This window comes from Parasteatoda tepidariorum, chromosome 12 (assembly GCF_982258835.1).
Source record: "Parasteatoda tepidariorum strain Cologne lab strain chromosome 12, Ptep-v5.0, whole genome shotgun sequence".
Classification (NCBI taxonomy): domain Eukaryota; kingdom Metazoa; phylum Arthropoda; class Arachnida; order Araneae; family Theridiidae; genus Parasteatoda; species Parasteatoda tepidariorum.
In genome coordinates, this window is record NC_141766.1 from 9566397 (window position 1) to 9591199 (window position 24803).

The 24803-nt window shown below is 28.9% G+C and overlaps 1 protein-coding gene across 1 annotated transcript; it reads left to right on the top strand.

Moving 5' to 3' along the window:
* Positions 1-1176: 1176 nt before the first annotated feature.
* Mgat2 (alpha-1,6-mannosyl-glycoprotein 2-beta-N-acetylglucosaminyltransferase) lies at positions 1177-22905 on the top strand. Its single transcript, XM_016069278.4, has 9 exons — positions 1177-1583; positions 4477-4970; positions 6681-6778; positions 9033-9132; positions 10161-10291; positions 12669-12744; positions 13581-13670; positions 15667-15791; positions 22547-22905. Exons 2-9 carry the CDS (start codon positions 4488-4490, stop codon positions 22767-22769), a joined length of 1326 nt encoding a protein of 441 aa, XP_015924764.1. The 5' UTR covers positions 1177-1583; positions 4477-4487; the 3' UTR covers positions 22770-22905.
* The last annotated feature ends 1898 nt before the right edge of the window (positions 22906-24803 follow it).

The following is a 24803-nucleotide window of genomic DNA, read 5'->3' on the forward strand; positions in this document are numbered from 1 at the left end:
CCGAAACATGCCATCCCAATTTTGATCTTCTATAAAGGGGTTCACTTTCCCGCTTTGCTAGGCCGAAGACCTGCTTACGAATTCGATCACTTTACAATAAAACAGTTTAACAAGGACCGATACCGCACGCTCACGGTCCTTTATCAGACGGATCAAAGTGGTTACCCACCCGCTCATGGACTGCAGCCAGTGATGCTTGACTTCGGTGATCTATTGGGAACCGTATTTTATGATCTGTCCACTGTGACAGATTGAGTAAAATTATGTTTACAAGAAAAACGAGCAGATTAGGTAACTATTAAATTCCTTTGCTGTTGTTTAAAGGGAATCTATTCTATCTTAAAGTGCTCGACTTCGTTCATGTTATCGGGCTACCAAAATGGGGAAGCTATCCCCATGCAGAGGATTGAAATTGTGATGACGTGTCTTCGAATTACCCTTGGCGGAGTTTTCCAGACCTTTGCCAATGGCCTATTGAGCCCCACAAGTGCGAAGTGAAAAAAGTACTACTACTAAAGTGAAATGTAAACTGTAAGGGAAACTGAATAACAACAGTGGAAGAATTTCATCCTGGATTCCTCTTTATTGCGTCCCGCAGTGGTCTGGTAGTTTAGACACGATTCCAGCAAATCACCGAAGTCAAGCATCACTGACTGCGGTCAGTGTGCGGGAGGGTGACCACTTGGATCAGTTTGCGTAGGGAGCGAGGGTGTGCGGTATTGGTTCTCGTTAAACTGTTCTACCGTAAAGTGCTCGACTTCGCGTGCAGGTCATCGGACTGTCGAAGCGGGGGTGCCATCCCCTCTGCAGAGGATCAAAATTCTGATGGCATGTCTTCGGATCATTCTCAGGAATGTTTCCCGAACCACTGCCAATAGCCCATTGCGCAGCTCTAGTGCGACGCAAATGAACTACAACAGCAACTCTTTATTGCATGTTTATTCCCACTGACCCACACTTCATTTTCGTATCGCAAGTGCGCTCTCGCGTGTGCGCAATCGTATAGAAATCTTGGTTGGTTTCATATTTTAAGAAATTTCAGTTTGTTTTCAAAATTTATGTTTTTTTGGGAATGCAAATGAAAAAAATTATTTTTTAAATGTTAGTTCTTTTTTATCTACATATAAATAGCAAGAAACATTGAAAAAAATATACAGTTTACTCTGTTAACTGTCTGTAGTATATAATCGTCGTCGGTGTAGAAAGAGTTGTAGATGGTAGATGTTTCGTTTTTCTGTTATTGAGTAACGTTTATGTGGTCGGTTGTGTTCCTTGTCGATTGTGTCTAAAATGTGCAAATAATGTAAATATTGCATGTAATTTAAATAATATTACTTGCAACGACATGCAAAGTATTGTAGCTTTTAAAATGATTTTAAGTAGGACTGTATTATCTACATTTGTTAATATATATTTTAATTTTAAAAAGTGAGAGATTAATTCATAACCTTTTTTAGTTTTAAAAAAGTATTGCAATCTATGAGCTGCCGCTGGTGTAATTCTGATTTCCAGCAAAATCGTTGCACAATTCTATTTTTATTATCTAATTTACAAAATGAGACAGTTTTTTTAAAGTTAAAAAGGTAAGTTTCAATGAATTGCTTTCTAGCAATCTCATTTTGTTTGTAAACTTAAATTAATCACGTACTTGTTGCACTAAAATAAACTTGTTATGCTATATATTTTTTTAAGTTATACACTTTAAAACATCTTATTCCTTGATAAAAATTACCGAAACCCACATTAATATGTAACATCAATTTTAATAACAAAAATTGTTGCTGATTTTCATAAAACGTTCTTGAGTTCCTATTACATTGCAAAAAATGCTCTACCTAAAGAAGCTTGAGTAATTTAGCTGTTGCGTTATTATTGTTTAAAAATGAAGTGCTTCACTGTAAATCATGTTTGTATTTTATTTATGGCTAACATGTTCAATTATTTTAGAAATTTGTTACAACCTGTTTATTTCATTTAAATATTTACCTATAATTATCTATGTTTTATTATATACTTCTTTATGTTCCAGATGTCGCATTTAAGTAGAAACAAGTATCTATTGATTAACTTTATAGAATAAAAAGGTTGAAATGAGATTTCACCCCCTCACACTATGCCTGATTTTTATATACGAACACATTATAAATCCCATAATTACTTCACTATTAACTATGAGTAATATTTTGTATAGCATGATTTTCAGAAGATAAAATTAAAATTGTAAAAAAAAATCACGAAAATTAAATACCGGTTAAAAAATGGTAAGAAAAAAAAATGTAAGAAACAGAGTTCTTTTTTTAAGATTGCACTGCAAAACTGACCTACTAAGTATAATTTTATTTGTAACGTGTCAGTAATTAACCAGGAGACAGTTATGATATTACAAGAAACATCAGGTTTGCTAGATAGCAGTTAGTTTCTAGTCTCAAACTGTGCTGCTACTTCGTAGTCACAGTTACAGAGCTCATTCTAGGCAGGGTAAACAGGGCGCAGCACCCTGTTGCCCTTTTAGTCAACAGAATCCACCCTATTGCCGTTTTAGTCAAAAGAATCCACCCTGATGTAATAGACTCTAAACCCTTTCTTTCCTCAATCCTTCTTTATTTTTTCTCTAAAGTGTACAATGGATTTCTTAAATTTTCAACAATTTTTATTTAGTTTGTCATTGCTGTCAATATATAGATTTATATGGGAAAAGAAAAATAGCCATCACACCCCCTTGTTGCACTTGTCTTAGAAAGTTTGCAGTTGCTTCCACTATCATTAAATCATAATTATTATTAATCAATTTAATTATTAAATCATAACTACAGACACTTAAAAACATACATTTATTATTTTATTAATATATGCAAGCATTTTAAATAAATTACTAAGTTAATTAGCTCAATAACTCGATATATATGTTAATTTATTAATAAAAATGAGTAAATATGATTGCTTTGCTACTGTTAGTAAAGTGAAAAAAATTTCTTTAACTTATTGACAATGTTTTTTCATAGAATGTGAAAAGCCCATAGAAAGAAATTATTGCCCTTTTAGAATAATAATGCCCTTTTTTTAAACGTTTGCACCCTGCCCTTTTTTCTGCCTAGAATGAGCTCTGACAGTTATACTGTTCAGGTTGACATTAAGTCAACACAGAAACCTGCCTTGATTTACTTCTAGAATGACACGACAGGTAAAAAAAAAGAGAGAGAGAACTGGTACGAATGATGGCAGTATTTATGATGAAGAATAGCTTACGTAGCCACAAAAATTATATTAAAATTAAACTGTTAGCAATTTATTTAGAACAGTTAAGAGATACCAATTGCAAAAAGTTTGCATTGCTCTAGACAACTCTGCCATCTACTATTGTGTTGAGAGATTACCTTGAAAAGATAAACTAAAAAAAATCAATGTCAGTAGATTTATATAATATCATTCTGTTGATCCCTAAATCAACAAAAAGTGACTTTCCTCAAGGTGACTACGAATTATGTCCAATGACTTTGTCCCCTTCGTGATTTTTTGTATATTGTTAGCTACTGCCTGTTTGCTTCCAAAATTCTGCAACCATTTGTAAAAAGTTGATGAATGAAACAGAAAATAGTAGAACAAGTAAGGTTTATTTTAGGTTTAACAAACACTTGTAGAGAACAGAATCTAGGATTTGACATAGAAAACACAGCTAATCACCTGCTAATAGGCAAATATTATAGAAACAGTTTATTGTATGGAAAGAGCATAGCTGCTTATCAGTTGCTATAGGCACATACAATATGAACAGTTCACTATAGAAAGAAGCAATCATGTGCGGCAACATCGGCGAGACACTATCTGAAAGTTTGAAGGAGTTCTACAACTCTGAGTTTTCACCACGAACTTTGTTCACAATCACTATTCAGCATGTCGACCATTTGTTCCCAGCTTTATAATAGCCAACAGTATGATCCATGTCTACTTCTCAGCTATACTAACATTGCCGTGCTAATGCTCTAGCTACAAACAACGCTGGTGAGAAGACATCGTAGCTGAAAGATTTCCATCATTTCAAAAAACCATCTGCTGGCAAATGCCAGTCAGCAAAGCACTGTCATCTGTTTTCAAGGAGAGAAAGAAAGACCCACAGCCGTATTTATCCTACCATCTAATTTATGTAACATTGATGCCTAAAACTTTATGTTTAAAAGTGATTAGGAATTAAAAATTACTTGAAATGGAAATATATTATGCTAATTACATGCTGATGATGTTTTAATATGACAGCTATGCTACCTGGTAAATCACCTTGTAACTATCAAAAGAGATGTGAATAAACATCCCCACATCTCCTAATATTTCAGTTTAATTTCATTTATTCATTAATAAATTTTAGTGTTTATATGGCTATTTTATTTTTAATTTATGTTTAATAAAAAATTTTTGCTTGTATTTTTTTTTTTTCTGTTTCTTAAATTCTCTCTTGTTAAATTAATTCTTTTATTTTTCTAGGTTATGACGGAATGGCAAGAGGATGGCCTCATCATGCCATGCTGAGAAGAGTGTCTTCATACGCTGTAAAAACAATTATTCTTTTATTTGTCATCTCATTTTTATGGCTTCAGTTACGAGTTGTAAATTTGAAGCCAGACCTTTTTATGCCTCTTAAAAGTCAATATAATGATCCTGAATTGACTTTTTTTGCCAATTATAGTGCCATTGTGAATTCTGTGAATGCCACTACTCCTGCAAATATTAAATTATTACTTGATACTATTGAAGAATTAAATGCTCTTCAAGATGTAAATAATGTGGATAAATTTGGACCTTTAAATGATAATGATGTTGTAATTGTGATACAAGTCCATAATAGGGCACAATACCTCTATGCACTAATAGAGTCTATGAAACAAGCACAAAATATTAACCAAACCCTCTTAGTATTTAGTCATGATTTGTTTGATCCTCACATCAATGCTCTTATACAAAGGATTGATTTTACCAAAGTAAGTGTGTAAAAGTACAATTTTGTTGTAGCTGAAATTTTAGATCTTTATTAGTATTTGTGCAGTTTATTTTTCAATAATATTTTTGTTCAGTTATTTTTTATTGCATTTATGAAATCAAGAGTTTACAATGGGTGTTCCTTAAAAGCTTGATTAAACTAGCTTGATAAAACAGGTCACTCTAAAATTTTGAAAATTTTTCTATATCACTCTATTGTAGATTCTTGAATAACATTAATTTTGCAAGTGACATCTTGAATAAGGATAGAAAATATGTTCCTTTCCAAGAACCAACTCTACCACTTCCATTATGTTTTACCTCTTCATAAGCTATATATAATTAGAATTTAAAGCTCTTATACTATTTAGCATACAATAACAGGGTGCGTTGCGTTTTTAAAAAAGTGCTTAAAGGTGCTTTTTTCATTGGGTGTGTTTAAAAAGTGCTTAAATTTTCTCTTTTTCAAAAGGTGATTTTTCCTTTACCATGTTGATTTTTGCTACGAATTATGCAAAAAGACGCAGTTCACATGGTTCTATTCAACGTTTTCACAATTAATTCAAACCCAATCAATATACTTCGGCTTATTGTCATTCCGTAGCGTATGAAAACGCCATTCGTTTTACATGATTTAAAATTTCATGGTTTTTGACAGTTGTCAAAAACAATGCCAAAAGTTGTTTTTCCTTTTTCAACATGACGGTTAAAGCTAGATAAAACCGTCAATTGTCAAAAACTTTCCAACCTTGCCTAATTATATTTTTTTAAGTGCTTAAAAGGTGCTTATTATTATATATATATTTTTTAATAATTATGCTACGCACCCTGCTGTAATTTTAGTTAAGTCATAGAGTTGCTGCATAAATTTATGAGGGTATTTCTTTGTAATAATATTAGAATTCATTAAAAACAATATTTAAAGTCACAAATGGTAAAATTTTTGTTAAATCTTTTACACATCTTTGTATGGAAATGGTACAGCTTAATCAGTAAGGTAAAAAACAGGAATGATCTCTCAGTCAAATTAAATCATCTCTGTTTTTACCATTCCTGTCTTTTATTCTACTGATAAAGATGTAACACTGAAACCTGTGCAGGTTTTAATAAAAATTTTACAATTTGTAATTTTATACGTTTTTGATGAATTTTAATTGTAATCAGTGAATTTTAATAGTTTAATTATAATTCTGAAAAAATTTTTAATTCTGTAAAAATTTGTATACTCTAAAATATTTTTTTATAAGATATAGATTTTTCCACTCATTATACAATCTGTTAGAAGATTGATATAAAGATATTTTGATGCCTCATTTTAAATGGATGTGACCTGTTTGTATAACAACACTTAGTCAGTTTTTAGCTGTTTTACATGCGATTTGTTATATCGTTGTGAACATTTAGGTATGTTTTACTTAAAACTCATATTTGTAAAATTTTAAAAAATAATAATCATTCCAATCTTGGTATTTTGCATTAAAAAAAAAATTGACACCTTAAAACTAAAAGGAACTATTATGCATGTTCATGATATGAATGCATTAGCAATGTCTATAAAATGGTTAATTTTAATGTTGTTAGAACGTTTTGCTAAATTTGTTCATTTATTTTATCATTACAAACACTAATAAAGATAAATTTTATTGGCTACCATGTTTTATTAGAGAGAAATTGCAACATAAACTTCTAATAATTGTTTTTCAATGTTATAGGTTATACAAATATTTTACCCAAATTCTATTCAGTTGCACCCAAATGAGTTCCCTGGTCATGATATTAATGATTGTCCTCGAAACATGAAGAAAGAAGAGTAAGTATTTTTAAAGTATATATATATACATATTGTATATATATATATATGCATGTATATACATAGTACTTGAAAAATTAAAATAGTTGCAGAATTAAGAAAAAAAAATTTTTTAATATGTTAGGGAGGTTAAATTAGAAAAAAAGGGCAGAACAAATTAGCCCATCTTATTCAGTTTAATATGTGTTTCGAATTCAAGAGCTAATTTATGTGTAAAAATAAAATTGCATAGTGTTAAAAACAAAATTAAACTAAGTAAGCCCACAACCTGAATGTTTCTTGAGTTCCTAGTTTGTTAAGCTATATTTTCCAAAACTATTACAATAAAAACTGTACAATCTGGAATTCAACTAACTGGCAAGCTCAAGTAACCAGAAATTTTGAAGACTTATCATTTTTTTCCAGCGATGAATTGGAATGTTTGAAAATACACAATAAAATACTAATCGGTTCTAATAAATATCTCCCTCTCTTTGAGTTTTGCTCAAATGTAAACAAGCATTCTGTTCGGAAAGAGTGTTATCCATTAGGGTTTTTTTTTCCCTAGAATAATTTTTATGGACTACTATTATAGTTTTTATTCCTTTATCAGCAACAATTGTGCTAATTGTTTTGTTTTTTATTTTGGTGGCATTTTTTTCCAGAAAATATGGTAATATTAAGAGATGAGTCTTTTGAATATGGAATTTCGACAAATGCGGAAATCGCCAATTCCCTTGCATTCTGGGTAGTCAAGCTTTTACAGTTATTTAAAATATTTAGTTGAAGTTATTTTATGAAATTCTAGCTTATTATCGTTACATATACTAATACAGAGTTATATCACTGGCAGTGCATATACATTTTCAACCTTCAGTGTTTTTTCTCCCAGTGTACCATATTTTAAAACATTTTTATTTAATTCTCTGAAAATATCAATTAATTAATATTGCCTTTTAAGATTGGTAATTGTGAAATTCTATACTATGCAACATAGATTCCTCTTATTTTTTTTTTGCAGTCAATTTGTGATAAATTGAATCTGATAAGAACTAGAAAAAGCTTCAACCTTACTTACTGTTGGTTATGGTTTTTATCTTTAAATTATTAAAAAATTGTCTTTCAATAGCAGCTTCTTCAATTCACATCAATAAAAATACTCTTTCAAGAAAATTATGAGAAAATTTATATTTTTTCTTTTGCCTAATATCAACAAAATAATATTCAGGAGAAATCAATTCTTCAACACAATATTTTATTTATGGTTGGATTGTTATCAACTTACACTTAACCTATTGTTCACTGTTTTTGACAATTCAATTCTTTTTGACAATTTAATTTAATTCTGCAACACAGTATTTTATTTATGGTTGGATTGTTCTCAACTTACACTTAACCTATTGTTCACAGTTTTTGACTTTTGCTTAGATATCTTCATCAATAAGCACTATTTCCACATAAATTGCTTCCATATATGATTGGCACAGCTCATACAAATACTTAATAGTGAGTTTAAAATAAATTAGATTTGAATTTCACATATCAACATTGAGTCTTTTCACTTCCAGTGTGTGGCAGCAGATTTTGTATGCTGACAGTGAAAATAAGAAGACAAGTTTACTTATTTTCCATTTATGTTATCCTATAATGTATATAGAATGCAAGAGAATGTAGTTCTAAGATACTTTTATGTTGTATGACATCATTTTTGTTATTTTACAGAGACTATATTAACTTAGTAATCATATTCACAATAACAGATTCCATTATTTATTCTCCATACTCATTAATAGTTCTTATCCAAACTGTACTATTTCTCTACAGTCTTTGTTCACATTGATGTCCCTGAGTTCTTTCCCACATCTAGCCCTTGTCTAGTCAGATAATAGAATTAAAAGTATGTATATCATTAAATAACAGTGTGAAGAAAAGAACATTTTTGTACTAAAAATTTTGTTTTCAATTAGTGTCAAATCGAGGTCTGACATTTACACTAAATAATAAAATACACTATTATTAATTGAATAATAAATTGTCATCTTAACGCAACAGACTGATTTTTATACTGAAAAATATATTTAGTTCATTTCATTTGGTTTTTTAAAAAACTGAAGAAGTCCTAACAAGTTTTTTAGGAATTTTTAAATACTAATCGAATAATACTTTTAATTCTTTTAAAATTTTGTTTTTTATCTATGCAAATGTATATCAATATATATTTTTTGTATCTATATAAGATTTTACTCATACCTTTGTTGCTATTTTTCTTATCCAGGGCTTTGAAGCGAAATTGTAACAATGCCAAACATCCTGATTTGTATGGACATTATCGTGAAGCAAAATTTACTCAAACTAAACATCACTGGTGGTGGAAAGTAAGTCTTTATTGTAACAACTTTCTTACTTCATTGATCTTTTTTGATTGGTTATTTTAGTTAGAGGTTTGATTGCTTACTCCTTAGGTTTTATGTTCAGAACATTCTTTAGTTTTCTTTTCCTCCTTTTCTTATAAAAAACAAATACAGCGAAAATTTCTTGTTTAGGTACAAAAAAACAATAGAATTACAGAAGAGATTTCACTTCATTGCAGTATTAAAAGACTGAAACTATTAACTAAGCAAATTTGAAATGAAGTACTTGCAAATTAAACCTTTTATAATTGAATGAATTTTTTTATTGCCTCTTTAATATTATAATATGTTAGAAATTCTTACTCCATTTGTCCCTATGTATCCTTTGTAAGGATGAATCTAAAAAAGCATAATAAACTGAGTTATGATATAAACTTGACAGAAATTACTTTTAACCCACTGACGGTTCTGCACTTGAAAAGTCAAATTTTTACCTGAAGCCTTCTCCCCATAGCAAAACAGGTTTTTCTATGTTATTAAATTGAGAAATAGTGTATTGGGAAGAAACATTCTCCCAATTTTGTCCATTTGGTAAACTGCCAGTGGGTTAAATGCTCTTTTACTTTAAATTTTATTAATGGCAATTAATAGCATGCATTTAGTTTTTAATGTGCATTTCTTATTTTCAAGTCCAATTTCGAAAATACCTTTTTGCAATGTTAAAGGAAAAAGTGTTAAGTTTAGTTTTTAATTGAAGAATAAGTTTGAATCTAGTGAATACAATTGTTAAAATATTTTATGAATTTAGATTTTGATTACTTTTTGAGATTTGACCAAAAGTTTTCAAACTAAACAAAAAGCTTTCCAATACAATATTTTTTTGTAATTTTCCAGTTCATTTCATGACATCTAATATTTAATATAAAAATATTATTGAAAAATTATAATATGGGAAATGGTTTGCTGTTTGAGTTTTCTCTTGGTTAGATATTTTATACAGATTTAAAGTTTAGATCAATTGAGCCAAATTTTATTTTTTTATATTATTTTAGGTTAATCACTTGATGGATGGTTTGCATATTACTCAAAATCATATAGGTCCAGTCCTATTTCTTGAAGAAGATCATTATGTAGCTCCTGATTTTCTATATATTCTAAGAATGATTGAAAATCTAAAAATAACGTATGTTGCTTTTTTATTTGTATTTCAAATAGAAATTCAACTTAATTATTTCATAAACTTTAAATTATCTTTATTTAAAAGTGAATTAATAAAATGGTAATGTTTTTATATCAACTACTCCATAATGATATTGACATATTTGCTATTCTTTATCATGTTTTGAATACAATATATTGAACTACAACAGAAAATTGAAATCTTATAGGAAATAGGTTTTAAATATGTGGTTTTGTATCACTTTAGTTATTTGTTCAAAGATGTTACCTCTGAAATTGATTTACCCACAAAAGGGCACTGTAATATGTTTTTTTATAAATTTAGGCATAGTTATGAAATTTTAATACTTTAATTTGTAATTTGAAGGGTTTAGAAATCCTTGGTTCATATTGCGTACTGCAAATTTATTGCCTCCATAATGCACGTGTATAGAGTTTCACACTTTCCTCCTGGGTTTAGAAGGCTTATAACAAGCAAAGTATTACCAATACATCAAGAAGTTTTATTTTACCTCATAAGAAAACAATACAAGTTTTTTTTTTCTCAAATGCATGATCTGTAAACCTTTAGTGATGCTGCAAATCTTGTCTGACCATATCCTATGTTTTATTACTGTCTATAAAATCTGATGTTTTGCTGTCACATTCTGTAAAATATTGTAAAAATATTTTTTCTTTCAAACAATTAAAAAAAAATGTTTCAATATATAAAAAAAATTTGTTTGTTTCATTAGTATTTTATGTATACAATCACACTTCCAAATCATGAACTTGAAGGGAGTCACTAAAAAATTCTTAGTATTAAAAATTTGGGATATTGAAAATTGAATAAACATTTTTTTTAACTATTCAATCAAAATAATAACTGTACTAACATTTTAAAGGTTATATAACATGCATGGAGTTGAAAAAAATTATTTCAAACTTTGTCAACATCCTTCCTTTTACATTTGAGTTTTTTTTTTTTTTAAAGTTCTGTTTTTGTCTCTTTTTACTTTTATGATGTATCTTCAAATGCCCTAATCCCTTTTATTTCTAATTCGTCCATATCTCTGCATACTGAAACATTATTGTTCTTATTAACTCTTTCATGAAAATTATTAGTTTTCTTTTTTTTGATTCATTAAATTGGCAAGTTTTTCCTATGTCATAAGCAGACATTATGCGTAATTATTTCACGCCTACTAGTCAAAAAATTGATGGTTAAGGCAACTTATTTTTAAACTTGTATCTTTCATACTATGGTTTCAAGAAATGATTCATATAATAATTCAAAGAAACAATTCAAATTCTTCAGGAAAAAAATTTGGTTATCAAAATTATTTTATGAAATCTATGGTAACTGAGAAATTTATTTGGCTAAAAGATTTTTTTAACAAACATAGCAAATGCATAGGGTATATATAATTTTTTGTGGTATTAAAAAATTAAAGTTCAACTGTACAGGGTAGTTAAGAACTTTTGTTCCAAAATCTATGTGTAAGTAGAACATAATAACAAGCAAGAATCATATAAAAATATATGGTCATATAAATGATGTATTCATATGATATACACATCTGTTTTATTTTGATGTTAGTGTTTAGCAGTTTGAAATGAAAGTTGAAAATGTTTCATACCTACTATGTTAACTTTCTATCACACTTTTAAAATTTTAGACTTGTGGTTAACTTGCATTCTGCCTATTTGTCTTTTTGAGCAAAAACTATCATAAATTGCTGTAAATAATTTTTCCTACTTAAGAGAAAAGAAAAAGAATATTTCTTAAAACATTAAGTCACCAAGGAAAATTTAAACTCTGGACTCTACCTCTGAGTTATTCTATCATTCAAATTATACCTAACATTTATCCAGAGAAAAGAATATTAGTTTCTTTTAAAATTAGGTTCTCAAAATGCATGAAAAACTACTTTAGTCTAAGCGTGGGTAGAAAATTGCTTTTATCTTTGTCTTTTTTTTTTTTTTTAAAAAAGAGAAAAACTTTTTTTATATTTCAAAATCTATATTTGTTTGTGATTGCTTCAAGAGTTCAAACTTCTAACTAGAAATACTATATTAATTAAGCTATTTATTTTTCTTAATGATCTTGTATTCATATAATCAAGTAGTAGTTAACTCATATTATTTATTGCATTGTCTTCTTTTAATGTAGAATTTGTTTCATTTGTTAATTTTTAAAGTTAAATGTTAGAAATCAATTAAAACAAAGTAAAAAAATATTTTCTATCTCTTACAGTGTGTGCTTTTTTGTGTAACTTTTTACTTATAGTTTTCTGGATTTCTGTAATGCATGCATAAATCTGAGACATATTATGCATGTAATTCTTAATTTTTTAATATGTTGGATGTTGCTGCATCATAAAATTATTCTGATATTTCAGGAAGTGCCCTCAGTGTAATATTCTATGTTTAGGAACATATGTTAAATCCTATAATTATGCAGCCTTCAGCAGAAAGGTAAGTTACACATAATCTATCTGTAAGTAATGTTTTTAAATAAATAAACATATTTTCCTGAAACTAAAAATAACAAATATGTCATGTACTCACAAGCCCGATCTTATGTTGCTTATGATATTGTTCAAGAAAGAGAAAGCCATGAGTGTCATTTGATATTCATGTTTTTGTCAGTTTTCTTCTTATAAAATCTCTTAAGACTTCACTCATTTGATTTTTTATATCATTTGTTGAATAATCTGGGTTTAAATCTGAATTTTTTCTGCAGCTTTTCATGCCTTAATTGGGATTTGTAATTCTCCACTGGGCTAGAACTCTACATAAACTTTTAGTGTTTTATTTAAATAAAGATTTCTGAGATAACTTCCTTTTCAAATTTTGACTGAAAATGTTTTCATGCATTAACTGATTTAACACAGGTATTGAATGAAATTTAAAAGAGGTACCAAGGATTCATAATAAAAGCTGAAATGTTGCAACTGTAGTATAATTTTATAGTGTTATTTGTGTAATATAGTACATTGGACTTAGTGTAATTTCTTAATCTGCATTTATCTATTACAATTTCTTTATCTGCATTTATCTTTTATAATTTCTTAATCTGCATTTATCAATTATAACTCAAATTTTTTTTTCCCACTTTGATTTTTTGACGACCGCTTTTTGCTTACATAATAATTTTTTTTCCTATCTGTTTATCATTCTTACAGTAAAACAATTGAGAGAACCATCTCTATTATAAAAAATTTTTGCGTGTGCCTAAGCTTTTGTGGTACACTGTATTAAGTTTTAACACATATGTGACATTAATGTTCTTATAATTTGTTCGCATTTAGATTGAGATTGTAAAATGGCTATCTAGCAAGTACAATATGGGAATGGTGATCAATAGGAACTTATGGGAACAAATAAAAAAGTGTGCCAAGGTATGATTTTTTAATATTTTTAGTTAGTCCTAAAACTATTTTAATAAAATATAAAAAGTTGTTTGGCAAATAAAATATTGGTTTTGAAACTCAACTCATAAAAATTAAATTCATTTATGCCTTTACTTTTTATACTTTGTTTAATTTTATCAAGCTGATTTTGTTCAAACTTTTTTTATGTAATTTCTGATAATTTTTTATTTTTGAAGCTACAACAACATATCAACCTGTTAAATATTTCTCAACACTAGTATGTTTCCTGTTGAAAAAAATTAGATATGAAATAGGGAAATATATACTGGGTGGGTCTGCAAAACTTCTATGAGAGGAAGGGCACATCATAAGGATTAAGAATTGTATAGGAACCCTTAATTGGAAATGTCATGCACTGATCAGGGTGCTTCCTTATTGTGAATTTCTTTTTGTGTGTCTGTGAATATGTACTTTTATTTATCTAATTTATTTTAATATCATGTTTTAGAAAATTATGAAACAACCCTCTATCTGTTTACTATTTCTATCCAATCTGCCACAGACTTAAAATAATGTTTAATTACAGTCTAATAACTTAATTAAACTTAAAAATAAGTGAAATAATATAATCTTTTTCTTTGAATTTTCGCACCTCTATTTTCAGCCAAAAAGAAATCTTGATTTGCTGTAAAGAGCTGCATAATCATTTCTAAGGTTATTTCAGTGATAAATAAAGTCTGAAGTTTTAATAATCTTACTTCCATTTCATATGCACTCTTCAAAGCGTACATTTAATTCACAAAATTTGTAACTAATAGTGTACAAAGAATGATCATACGATATAAGTGGCTTCAAAACTAATAGAGTATTGAAATAGGAGGAAGCATGTTTAAATTGAATTCTCTTATGCATACGAAGGAAGCATGTTTATGTTCAGCATGTGACGTTAAAACCAATCAAGGATCCTTTATGATTGCTTCATTTATATAGGCTTCTTAAGGCTATTTAGATGTTTAATAATTATATATACAAACAGTTGTAGGAAAAAACAATCAGATTTTTGGATTGAGGAACGAATTTTCACGAAGTTTGGGACTGAAAATATAAAGTTTCAAAAGATGCTGTAATTGTTCATTGTATTTGTATAATTTTTTTCAGGAAATTATTTATTTTCCATACTAATTGAGTATTGACCAAGTATTTTACATTTTTCAAAAGATAATGCAGAGCAGATATATCCAGCATCAGTTTCTGTTTGAAAACTAAATAAAGATCATTTAAAGCTTATTTAGTATTATAAACATTGAAAACTCCCTTTTCCCACTTGAGTTTGGTTGGGAGAAAAGAGGCTTTTTAAAAAACTTATTTGATGAGTAAGAAATTTTGGGAAAACATTACAGCTGAAAACATTTTACTTTGTGTTGCTTCATATACCTTGTTCAAATGTAACAATCAAAAGCACTGCGAAATGACCACATGTTCTACGATTATATCAAACTACTGCAATTTATGTTCCAAGCAGAAAACCCAACATTTTATTAATAATTTATTACATTTACTAAGTTTATCAGCATGTATAGTTTGTTGTAACAAATTTAAAAGCGCTATTCAAATCCAAGCATGTATTTTATAGTAAATAGTTGTTTTTGAATATATCTTATAATACAAAGTAATACATATTTATAATAAAACTTGGACAATTATTTAAAAGTTAGCTATGAAATGAAATGTAGGTAATTGAATTATGAATCATCTAGCTTATTTGAGTTTTAAATGCAAAATGACATTCTCTGTGCATTTTGGTCCAGAACTTCATCCAACATCTTAACTGTTTCTTCTAAATATATGAATTCTTATTCTTCCAAATTTTTCATTAACCAACTTTTTTTTTCGCGTCTCCCTGATAATCCAAACATTTTTAGATTTTATTATTGTAAATAATACTTTTATGTTTCTCATTTTTTAGCTGTAAATGATCTCACTTCTGTGTTTACAACATTTAAAAATATTAAATATTTAATAGGCATTTTGTTCCTTTGATGACTATAACTGGGACTGGTCATTACAGCATGTGAGTGCTACATGCTTACCCTCCCCATTAACTGCTATGGTAGCCATTGCTCCTCGTGTTTTTCATATTGGAGAGTGGTAAGTAATTATTTGAAAGAAGTTTGTTGTGTCTGGACTTTTTCTTTTGTATTCATCTCACATCAATGAAGGAATTTTTTGTACACATTTTTTCTAATTGTTCATATTTTTTAGACATGAGAGAGTTACAAAAGTATGAGGGTAATTCATTTAACTAACCTGTAATTTAATTGTGAAAAAAAAAATTTGTAGATTCAATAATTTTTTTTAGATACATGTGAAAACAGAAATTGTCTTCAACACAGCAAAAAAAACAGCACGTTGAATTACTTTTGATTTAATAATGAAAATTCTGTATCAATATCATTATAAGAACAAATTTTCATCATAACTGTTGAAAAAATAAAAATCTTTCTGATCGCATAAAATCAGACCTTGACCTAGATTTATTTTCACACTCAAAATTTTTGTGCCTAGGTAAAAAAGATCTCAATATTCTTATTTTCAGCATTCAATAATTTCCAGGATTTATTTTCGTTTGAAACCGCACTTTGACCTTCAAGAAAATATTTTATAATTTTAGTAGTCATAATTGCATTAGAAGTTAATTGATTGTGGGAAATGGTATATGCATTTCGAAACATGAGTCATTAAAAGAAACTGGAAGTTGATACATTTTCACATTAATTTTTTCTCTGACAACTGAATAAGTGAACACTATCTAAGGGTAATTTATGAAAAAATCTTTTATGCAACATGTCTTTGATTCGCTATTTATTAGGCAATTAATTTTACGACCATCAATATTTAAATCTATTGATTCTCTAAAAGAGTATTTTTACTTGCAATTTTGGTTCGTGTTTTTTTTTTAGACGAGGTAGCTTAATTTTGACCTTCCATTTTAAAATGCATATTACAGTTGCGTACAAAATGAGAATTAGATCCACATTAACATTTTTATAGTTAGGTATGCGATATTTTTCCTGTTGTGCACTTTTATCAAAAATTAGAGGGAAATATTCTGCGTATGTTTACTTCTCGTGTCTTTTTTTTGCATGTGTTTTCGGAATATTTTTTTGATGTCTGTGTTTCTTGAAAGGTTTTATCTTAGGCTGTAAAAATAAATATCTCAAGTTTTGGCAAGATCAATCTGTTTAAATTGGTTAACCATTTTTTTCCCAGTAGCTATCCCACCATACATATATATATACAGTGGTGGCCAAAAGTGTGGACACTTTTTGAAAGTTTCATGTTTTTCAACTTTGTGTGCTTGTAGAATACATTAATTTTCACTTAAGTACAAAAGTTTTTATATATCAAGTTGAAGGAAATTTAATGTAGAATTTAATAATGAATACAGTATTACAATATCTGTGTTACAAAAAAAGTTATGCAACTAATAGTAAGATCTATCTTAGATTTGCATTTTTTTAAAGTGATACTTACACAATCAATACTTAGTAGGATAACCCTTATATTTTAAGACAGCTACCCAGCTTCTTTTCATTGAGTGAACGACTGTTTGAAGTTCATCTTTCGTAATCATATGGTGCCAAGAATCAATTATAGCTTCAATAAGTTGTCTTTTATTGGATGGACGTTTTTTTCGTGCAAGAATTTTCAAACGTCGCCACAAATTTTCAATTGGATTGAGATCAGGACTGTTTCTTGGCCATGGTAATATATCTATACCTTTATTTTGAAACCAGGCTTTGCATACTTTTGCTGTGTGGCTTGGAGCTGAATCCTGCTGAAAAATAAATGGTGCGTTGTTGGGGAAGAGATCCCGGATGGAAGGTATCAATTTTGGTTTCAGGACAGTTTCGATGTATTTTTTGGCATTCAGGATGCCAAGAATCACTTGAATTAGGCCCACACCATCTGCAGACATACATGCCCAAATCATAACATTTGTTGGGTGTTTTGTAGTTGCTTCAATGCAATCAGGATGAAGTGCTTCACCTACTCTACGCCTCACTTATTTTCTATCATCACTACCAAAGAGCAATATTTTACTCTCATCGCTCCAGATTACTTGCTTCCATTGATTTTCTCTGACCATTTAATGTGTTCTTTTGCCCACTTAACTCGTTTTTCGCTTTGCTTTTGATTTAAATATGGTTTTTTCCTCAGAATTCTAGCTTGTAGTCCAAATCCTGATAACCCTCTTCTTATTGTTCTTGAACTTACTGCAATACCTGTTGCATTCATTTCACATCTAATGGCATCTGATTAAGTTTTTCTATCGGCGGCAGCACTTGTGCATTTTTTTCGGCCTGATTTGGCTTCATTTTCCACTGATTTCGTTTTTTCATAATGTAAACAGAACTTTCGTACACCAGAACAAGTCACTGAACCACTAACTTGTCTTGCAATTTCAGCATAAGAGAGGCCATTTTCTCTCAATATGACAATTCGGCTTCTTTTTGTAGATGTCCAATTAGTTCTTCTTGTTGATGACATTGTTTAAAATTAGTTTAATTAAAAGAAAGGACTTTAAAATTAAAAAACAGCAATACTCTATTTAATTGTACTAGTATGCATCATTCCGCAAAATATATCCACCACAATAACTCTTTTGCCATCCAAATAACCGAAACTATAGTTACAGACATTTGATTGGTCCTAAGAACAGTGTTTGTGATTGGCTAGTACGCTTTTATTACAAAACACGTCTTTATTCAAAATGATTTATGTTTGTTTGTTCTACTAAAATAGGCATAACTTTTTTTGTAATACAGATATTTTAATTCTGTTTTTGTTATTAAATTTCACATTAAATTACCTTCAATTTGATATATAAACTTTTGTATTTAAGTGAAAATTAATATATTCTACAAGCACACAAAGTTGAAAAACATGAAACTTTCAGAAAGTGTCCACACTTTTGGCCACCACCGTATATATACATACATTCAGGGGATAGAGAAAATAATGGAAACACTTCTATACTAATACATTTTTTCATATTTCTCAAGAAATACTTAAAGAATAATTATATAACTTCAGAAGTGTTTAGATCATGTTTTTTTACTCTTATCAATGCAGTTTAAATCTTTCAGAGGTTTGAAGGACCAACAATTAATTACAAACAGTAAATAGTATTTTTGAACATCCTATGCCGAAAAATGTATCAAATGTACCGAAAATTCGTAACTCGTAACAATTATATGTAATAATTGCACAAAATTTTGTAAACCTATCTTAAATATTTATAGAGATATAGACATTCTTTTAAAAAAAACTTTTTTTTTTGCCTTACTTTTCTGCTATTATTGCTTGAGAAAAAAAATTTTAAAACAGCACAAGATATGAGTAATTAAAGTAATTATTTTATACTCTGCAAGCATGAGAAAAATTTATATTTGTTTCTTTTGTAGTGAATCATATTTGGCTACTAATAAAAAAAATCTGATTTGAATATCTTGAAAATTAAAAGTTTTTACTATTAAATTAGTTTTATTAAAAATGACACAGGCATTGTTGGGGATCATTCTCCATAAAAGAGCCCTTTCTTTTGCATCTCTTCTTTCCTTATACGATCATATTTTGGTGTATGAACATTTATTGTAAGGTGTCATTTGTTATTGAAGTTTGTTGTATGATACAAAAAATTATTTGTAGAAAACCCGTTATCATTTTGAGTTTTTAAAGCACAAAAACTACTTACAGAAAATAGGTTTAAATTTTAAATTGCTCTAAATGCAGAAAAACGTCAGACAAAAAAATTATTTTTTTTATAAAAATGTTCATCTAGCGTTTATTTATACTCCAAACATGTTGAATACTTTATGGATGATAATACAATTCAACATCTTGCCTGGCTAAACCAAGAAAAAATTTTTGAGACACGTTGAAAAAAAAAGTTTGAAGTCTGTGTAACCAATGCATATAGTATTTTCTGGACATAAATGCACTCTGGAAACTTGTTGAAATGCCTTCATGAATATTGGCTAATATGATCCTTTAATATATTAATCTAAGGTTTTTATTTTCATTGGCCAGTGTGTATATTCATTTTCATTAGTTCAAAAATTACAACAACAAAATGCTTTTTATTTTGTATATCCAGTTTCATAACCCTGACTTTTATAAAGCTCTTTTTAAATAATTTAATTATTTAGAAAAATTAAAGAACTATAATTTGAAAAGAGGAAAAAAAACTTTAAAACTCACCAAACAATTGCAAACAAAGCTAATTAGCTTAGTTCAGTTCTCACCAAATTTGATGTCTTCCATCAGTGCAAAACAAGGGAACATGTTTCATCCATGCACACTACCCATTTATTGTCCTCAGATGTGTAGTTTCAGTTTTCCCAACATCACTGTAAACAAATGGTAGTATAGTTCGTCTAAGCTAAGAACTCCTCCCGCCACAAAGTCTGAAGCCATCTGGTGCTATGAAAACTAGAATGGCTCACTTTAGGGAGGGTAGCTTCACTCTAGGACTAATTACAATAGACCAAAGAAAGAGATTCCCTTCCCTTTTGCTTACCAACCTGAGCTGAAACCACTCCAAAACAACTTGAAATAGTCATACCTCGTTAACATAGTCACCACCGCAGTTCCAGACGAATGTCTGGGGGAGTTCTTATTTTAGACAAACTATATTTCAAGCAGAAATGGGATGTTTCCTTCAAAGGATTTGAATTTATAGTCCAATCCCCTGCAACTCATTGGACCATAGTTTCTGCCAAAATCAATTGGGAAGAGCTTTGTTGGAGAGATTTTGCAAACTCAAATACTGTGAAGTCTCTTTTCTGACATATAATTTGCAGAAGACAATGCCAAGCAGAATCTTGATGAGTTCTGTTACAACCATTGTCACGAAGAAATAACTGCAATTCTTAGTTCTGTTTTTAACTTTTGAAAACCTTTAATATGACTGCTTTTGAGAACCCAGCAAGTGATACGGTTTTCACAATCATGACTCCCGCCAAACAAGCACCAACAATAAGCCCTTCTTCAAATGGTTAATGATTATTCTACTATCTTTAGTGTTAAATGCATCCAAACACACTACTTATTATTGCAATTTACCTCGTGTTGTAAATAAGTTCGCATAATTTGCCACTAGTGAGCATTTATTAGAAAACCTCGCAGGTTTCAAATTTATTGACCAGTGTTTGTATATTTATATATTATGATAAACACTTTATGGTTTTAAAATATATTAATTAGTGCACATAATAGTTTATATTACTGTGGTATGTTAGAAACTATAAAAAAAGAAAAGTTGAACATAGCTTAAGACTATCCTACTATAAAATAAAACTGTTTTACAAAATACACAACCCTTTGATGAGAGTTAATTGAAAAGAAAAGGAATTAAATCAGTTTCTCAAGATTAGATTATTGAAGTCAATTGTGCTAGATGTAATTCAAAATATTTTACATATACAGTGCACAAGTACCGTGTTAAGGGCAATTTTAAACACGTTCAATTAATCAGTGTTAACCAATTTTTAAACAGAAAATTAAGTACAAAACATATGAGATTAGTATAAAGTGTACGAGCAAACTTAAAATTGGTAACATTCAGGGATGCCAACTTGCTCCGCTTTGTAAAATAGTGTTTTCTAGTGGTGACGAAATTTAAGTTATTTCAGTTTTGTATTTTTCACCACTAAATATCATATAAAATGCAACGTTAAAGCATCCATCTACTGGTTACTCTATTAAAAAGTAGGCGTGACCATCATTCTTTAAGGAATTTTACTTTATAATTTGCTAAAACTATACCAGAAAGCAGAGCAGTTGGCATCCCTGAACATTTTCTATCTTTTAACAACCAATCTGGTTGTGCTCCAAGCCATGAAGGTAGGGTATTTATAACCTAAAGATGAAGCTTTAGTGTCATATTGTGACAAAATATGAACAATAAAAAGCGTTTAGAAACAAAAGTTTGAGGTACAGTTTAAAAACATAACGGTACAATGTTTGATCAGATGTATGTTTTAGAAATACAATAAAAGACATCCAATCTAAACATTAATGAGCTAAACGCTGGAACTCACTGTAGAAATTTTTGTAAATGTAAAATTAAATAAACCTATGAAATGGAAGGGGTACAATATAAAACAAATCAGTCAATACTACTCTTACTCATAAATAAAATACAAAATATTTCTTAGTGCAGTACTGTAAAAACTCAATTTTAACACTTTTGGCATAATATGAGCAGTCAGCTATTACAACAAATTCCAATAATAATAAGACAAAAAGTGAATGTTTTTATCAAGTTGAACCTCCCACATATTCTGACTAGTAATTTACTATTCAACCAAGCAATATTGGACAAAAAGAGAGCAAAATGGAAGGTATTTTATTCATTGTGCAATATGTTGTTAATTTCTAGTATTATTGCTGCAAAAGAAAAAACAAACATCATTCCACCTTTATGTTTATAGAGTTTATGTGGGAGACTACTAACCTCTGTTATCTTCCTCTTTACCAAAGAAAAATTCTTTTATGTTTAAAAATCTTACTGCACGCTTAAAAAAAAAAGAGTCATTTGTTGCCCACAATGCCCCCTTTTTCTCTCGACAACTTACTATTGAATTTAGTGTCATCAATGACATCAAAAGCTATTGCACTTGTCATTTTCATGTAAAAACTACTCTAGATATTGATTTTATATCAAAATAAGGTAAAGAGGTAAATGTGTCTATTTCCTCATGGCTGTTTTAACATTAAATATTTATATTTGTTTATAATGATAATGCTGTCTTCTATTGTGAATTGTCGTTATAAAGTTAAATGTATTGACGCATCACCATCTTTTAGCAATGAAATATTTTAAAATATTTTTATAGCGGAGTTCATCACAGAGGAAAAGATTGTAGCAGTGATCGTGTTGTACACAAAGTTATGAAAGTGCTAAGTTCTTCCAGCTCCTATCTTTTCCCAGAAACACTCACAGTTCACCAAAGTTTTAGGAAACCATTCAAAGCACCAAAGGGAAATGGAGGTTGGGGAGACGTACGTGACCATGCTCTTTGTTGCAGTCAGGTTAAAAACTTCAGCTTTTATTGTTGATCTATGCAACTTCATCTAGTCTATGTGCAATCATTCCTTCACTATTGTATATTTCTTATACTCATATCCAAATTGCATTGGTGATAAATGCATTTCTGGATATAAAAATAAAGATTTTCTATGTATTCTATTAAAATTTGTGTTAAATTTATTTCTATCTATTACTTTATACAAAACTTCTCTAGCAATAAATGCTAGACTGGCACTTTCCATTATTCCCAGGAATTCGAAATTTGACCAGCGTCTTTGTCATGAGATAAATTATAAAATTGCTAATTTACTTTTACATAGATTTCATCGCTGACATAGTAAAATTACTTATTTAAGTGCTGCTAAAGACAAAATGTTTAAGTCATTTTTTTATATTACAACTTTTTAAAGTGTATGTTACCACTTCAAGATAAAATATTTATGTCCCAAAAAAAATCTAGTTTTTAAAATGTTTTTTTCTTTTTGGCGAGACTGAAATTTTTGTGCATTTTTATAAAATAAATAAACTATTTCTAAAAATAATTTTGTTTGAATATATAGCCACCTTTTTCAAAATCACATCATTCAAATTGGTAATTATAATTATACATATATGTTCAAAATATATTCGAAAAGACCAAAAAAATATTAGTTAAAGCATGTAATTTTGTAAAATTTTAATTTATAATGTATTCCTTAAAATTTTAATTACATTTTCACCAACAAAAAAAATTTTCAAGAAATTTTTTAAAACTCAATTGTACAAATATCTTTCATGTGTAAGAATATGCTTTAAAGACTAATTGAAAGATTGAAAACAATTTTTTTGTTAAAATTGTTTCTTTTTCTTTATTTAAAAAAGAAAAAATAAAGATTGAACTGCCATTTCTAGAAACAATTCCAGCGCAAGTCTGAAGTAAATAAGGAAATATTATATTACTTTCACATAATATGTCCACGGAGAGGGGGGCTGTGCACTATTTGAAAAATGTTTAAATAATAGCAACATATTAAAAAATTTGAAATCTGCCATTTTTAGAAACCATATACTGCTTTTCAATAAGCATGGCACAATTTTACAGGATAATTATTACATAAAATTTTGTACCAAAAATATCAGTTTTGTCCTGCAAACTAATAAATTTATTAACGAACTGCTCCTTATATTAAATTCCACTGTGATTTTAAAAAAAATTACTGCTGAGATCAATGTAGAGCATTATATTACAGAGTGCGTAGCCAAATTATTCAACCAAAAATAAGCACTTTTCAAGCACTCCAAAATATTTTTAGGCACTTTAAAAAAATATAACTAGGCAGGGTTGGAAAGTTTTGACAATTAACAGTTTTATCTTGTTTCAACCATCATGTAAACAAAAACAAAACATTTTGGCATTGTTTTTGACAATTGTCAAAAATCATGAAATTTTGAATCAAGTTAAACGAATGTTTTCATACGCTATGGACTGACAATACACTGAAATTGATTGGGGTTGAATTAATTGTGCAAACGTTGAATAGAGCAATGTTAACTGTGTCTTTTTGCATAATTCAAAGCGAAAATCAACATAGTAAAGGAAAAATCTCATTTTGAAAAAGATAAAATTAAGCACCTTTTGAAAACATCCAATGAAAAAAGCACTTTTAAGGGCTTTTAAAAATAAAAAATAAGCACTTTTTAAAAACACTACGCACCTTGGTATAAAATATTTATGTTTACAAATATATTCAATTTGTGGCCAAAATTTTAAAGATAAATTTCTAAAGTGCGCTTTTATATGGCAAAACTAGCAGGCACATTTGCATAGAAAATTTTGCTTGTCATTTATAAAAAAACTCAAATCAGTGGCATTAATAACACTCCTGCAAAACCCATGATGGGGTCACACAAAAATTTGAGAGTGAACTCACCAGAAAGAAATTATTTTATAACATAATTTTTTTAAATTCTTAATTAATAACCTTTAACTAAACTTTCAATATAATTATTGCTAGACAGGAAGTTATTTTCTCATATTAAGTTAAATTTCATTCCTATGTAGTGAGTGTATACAATTTTTCAAT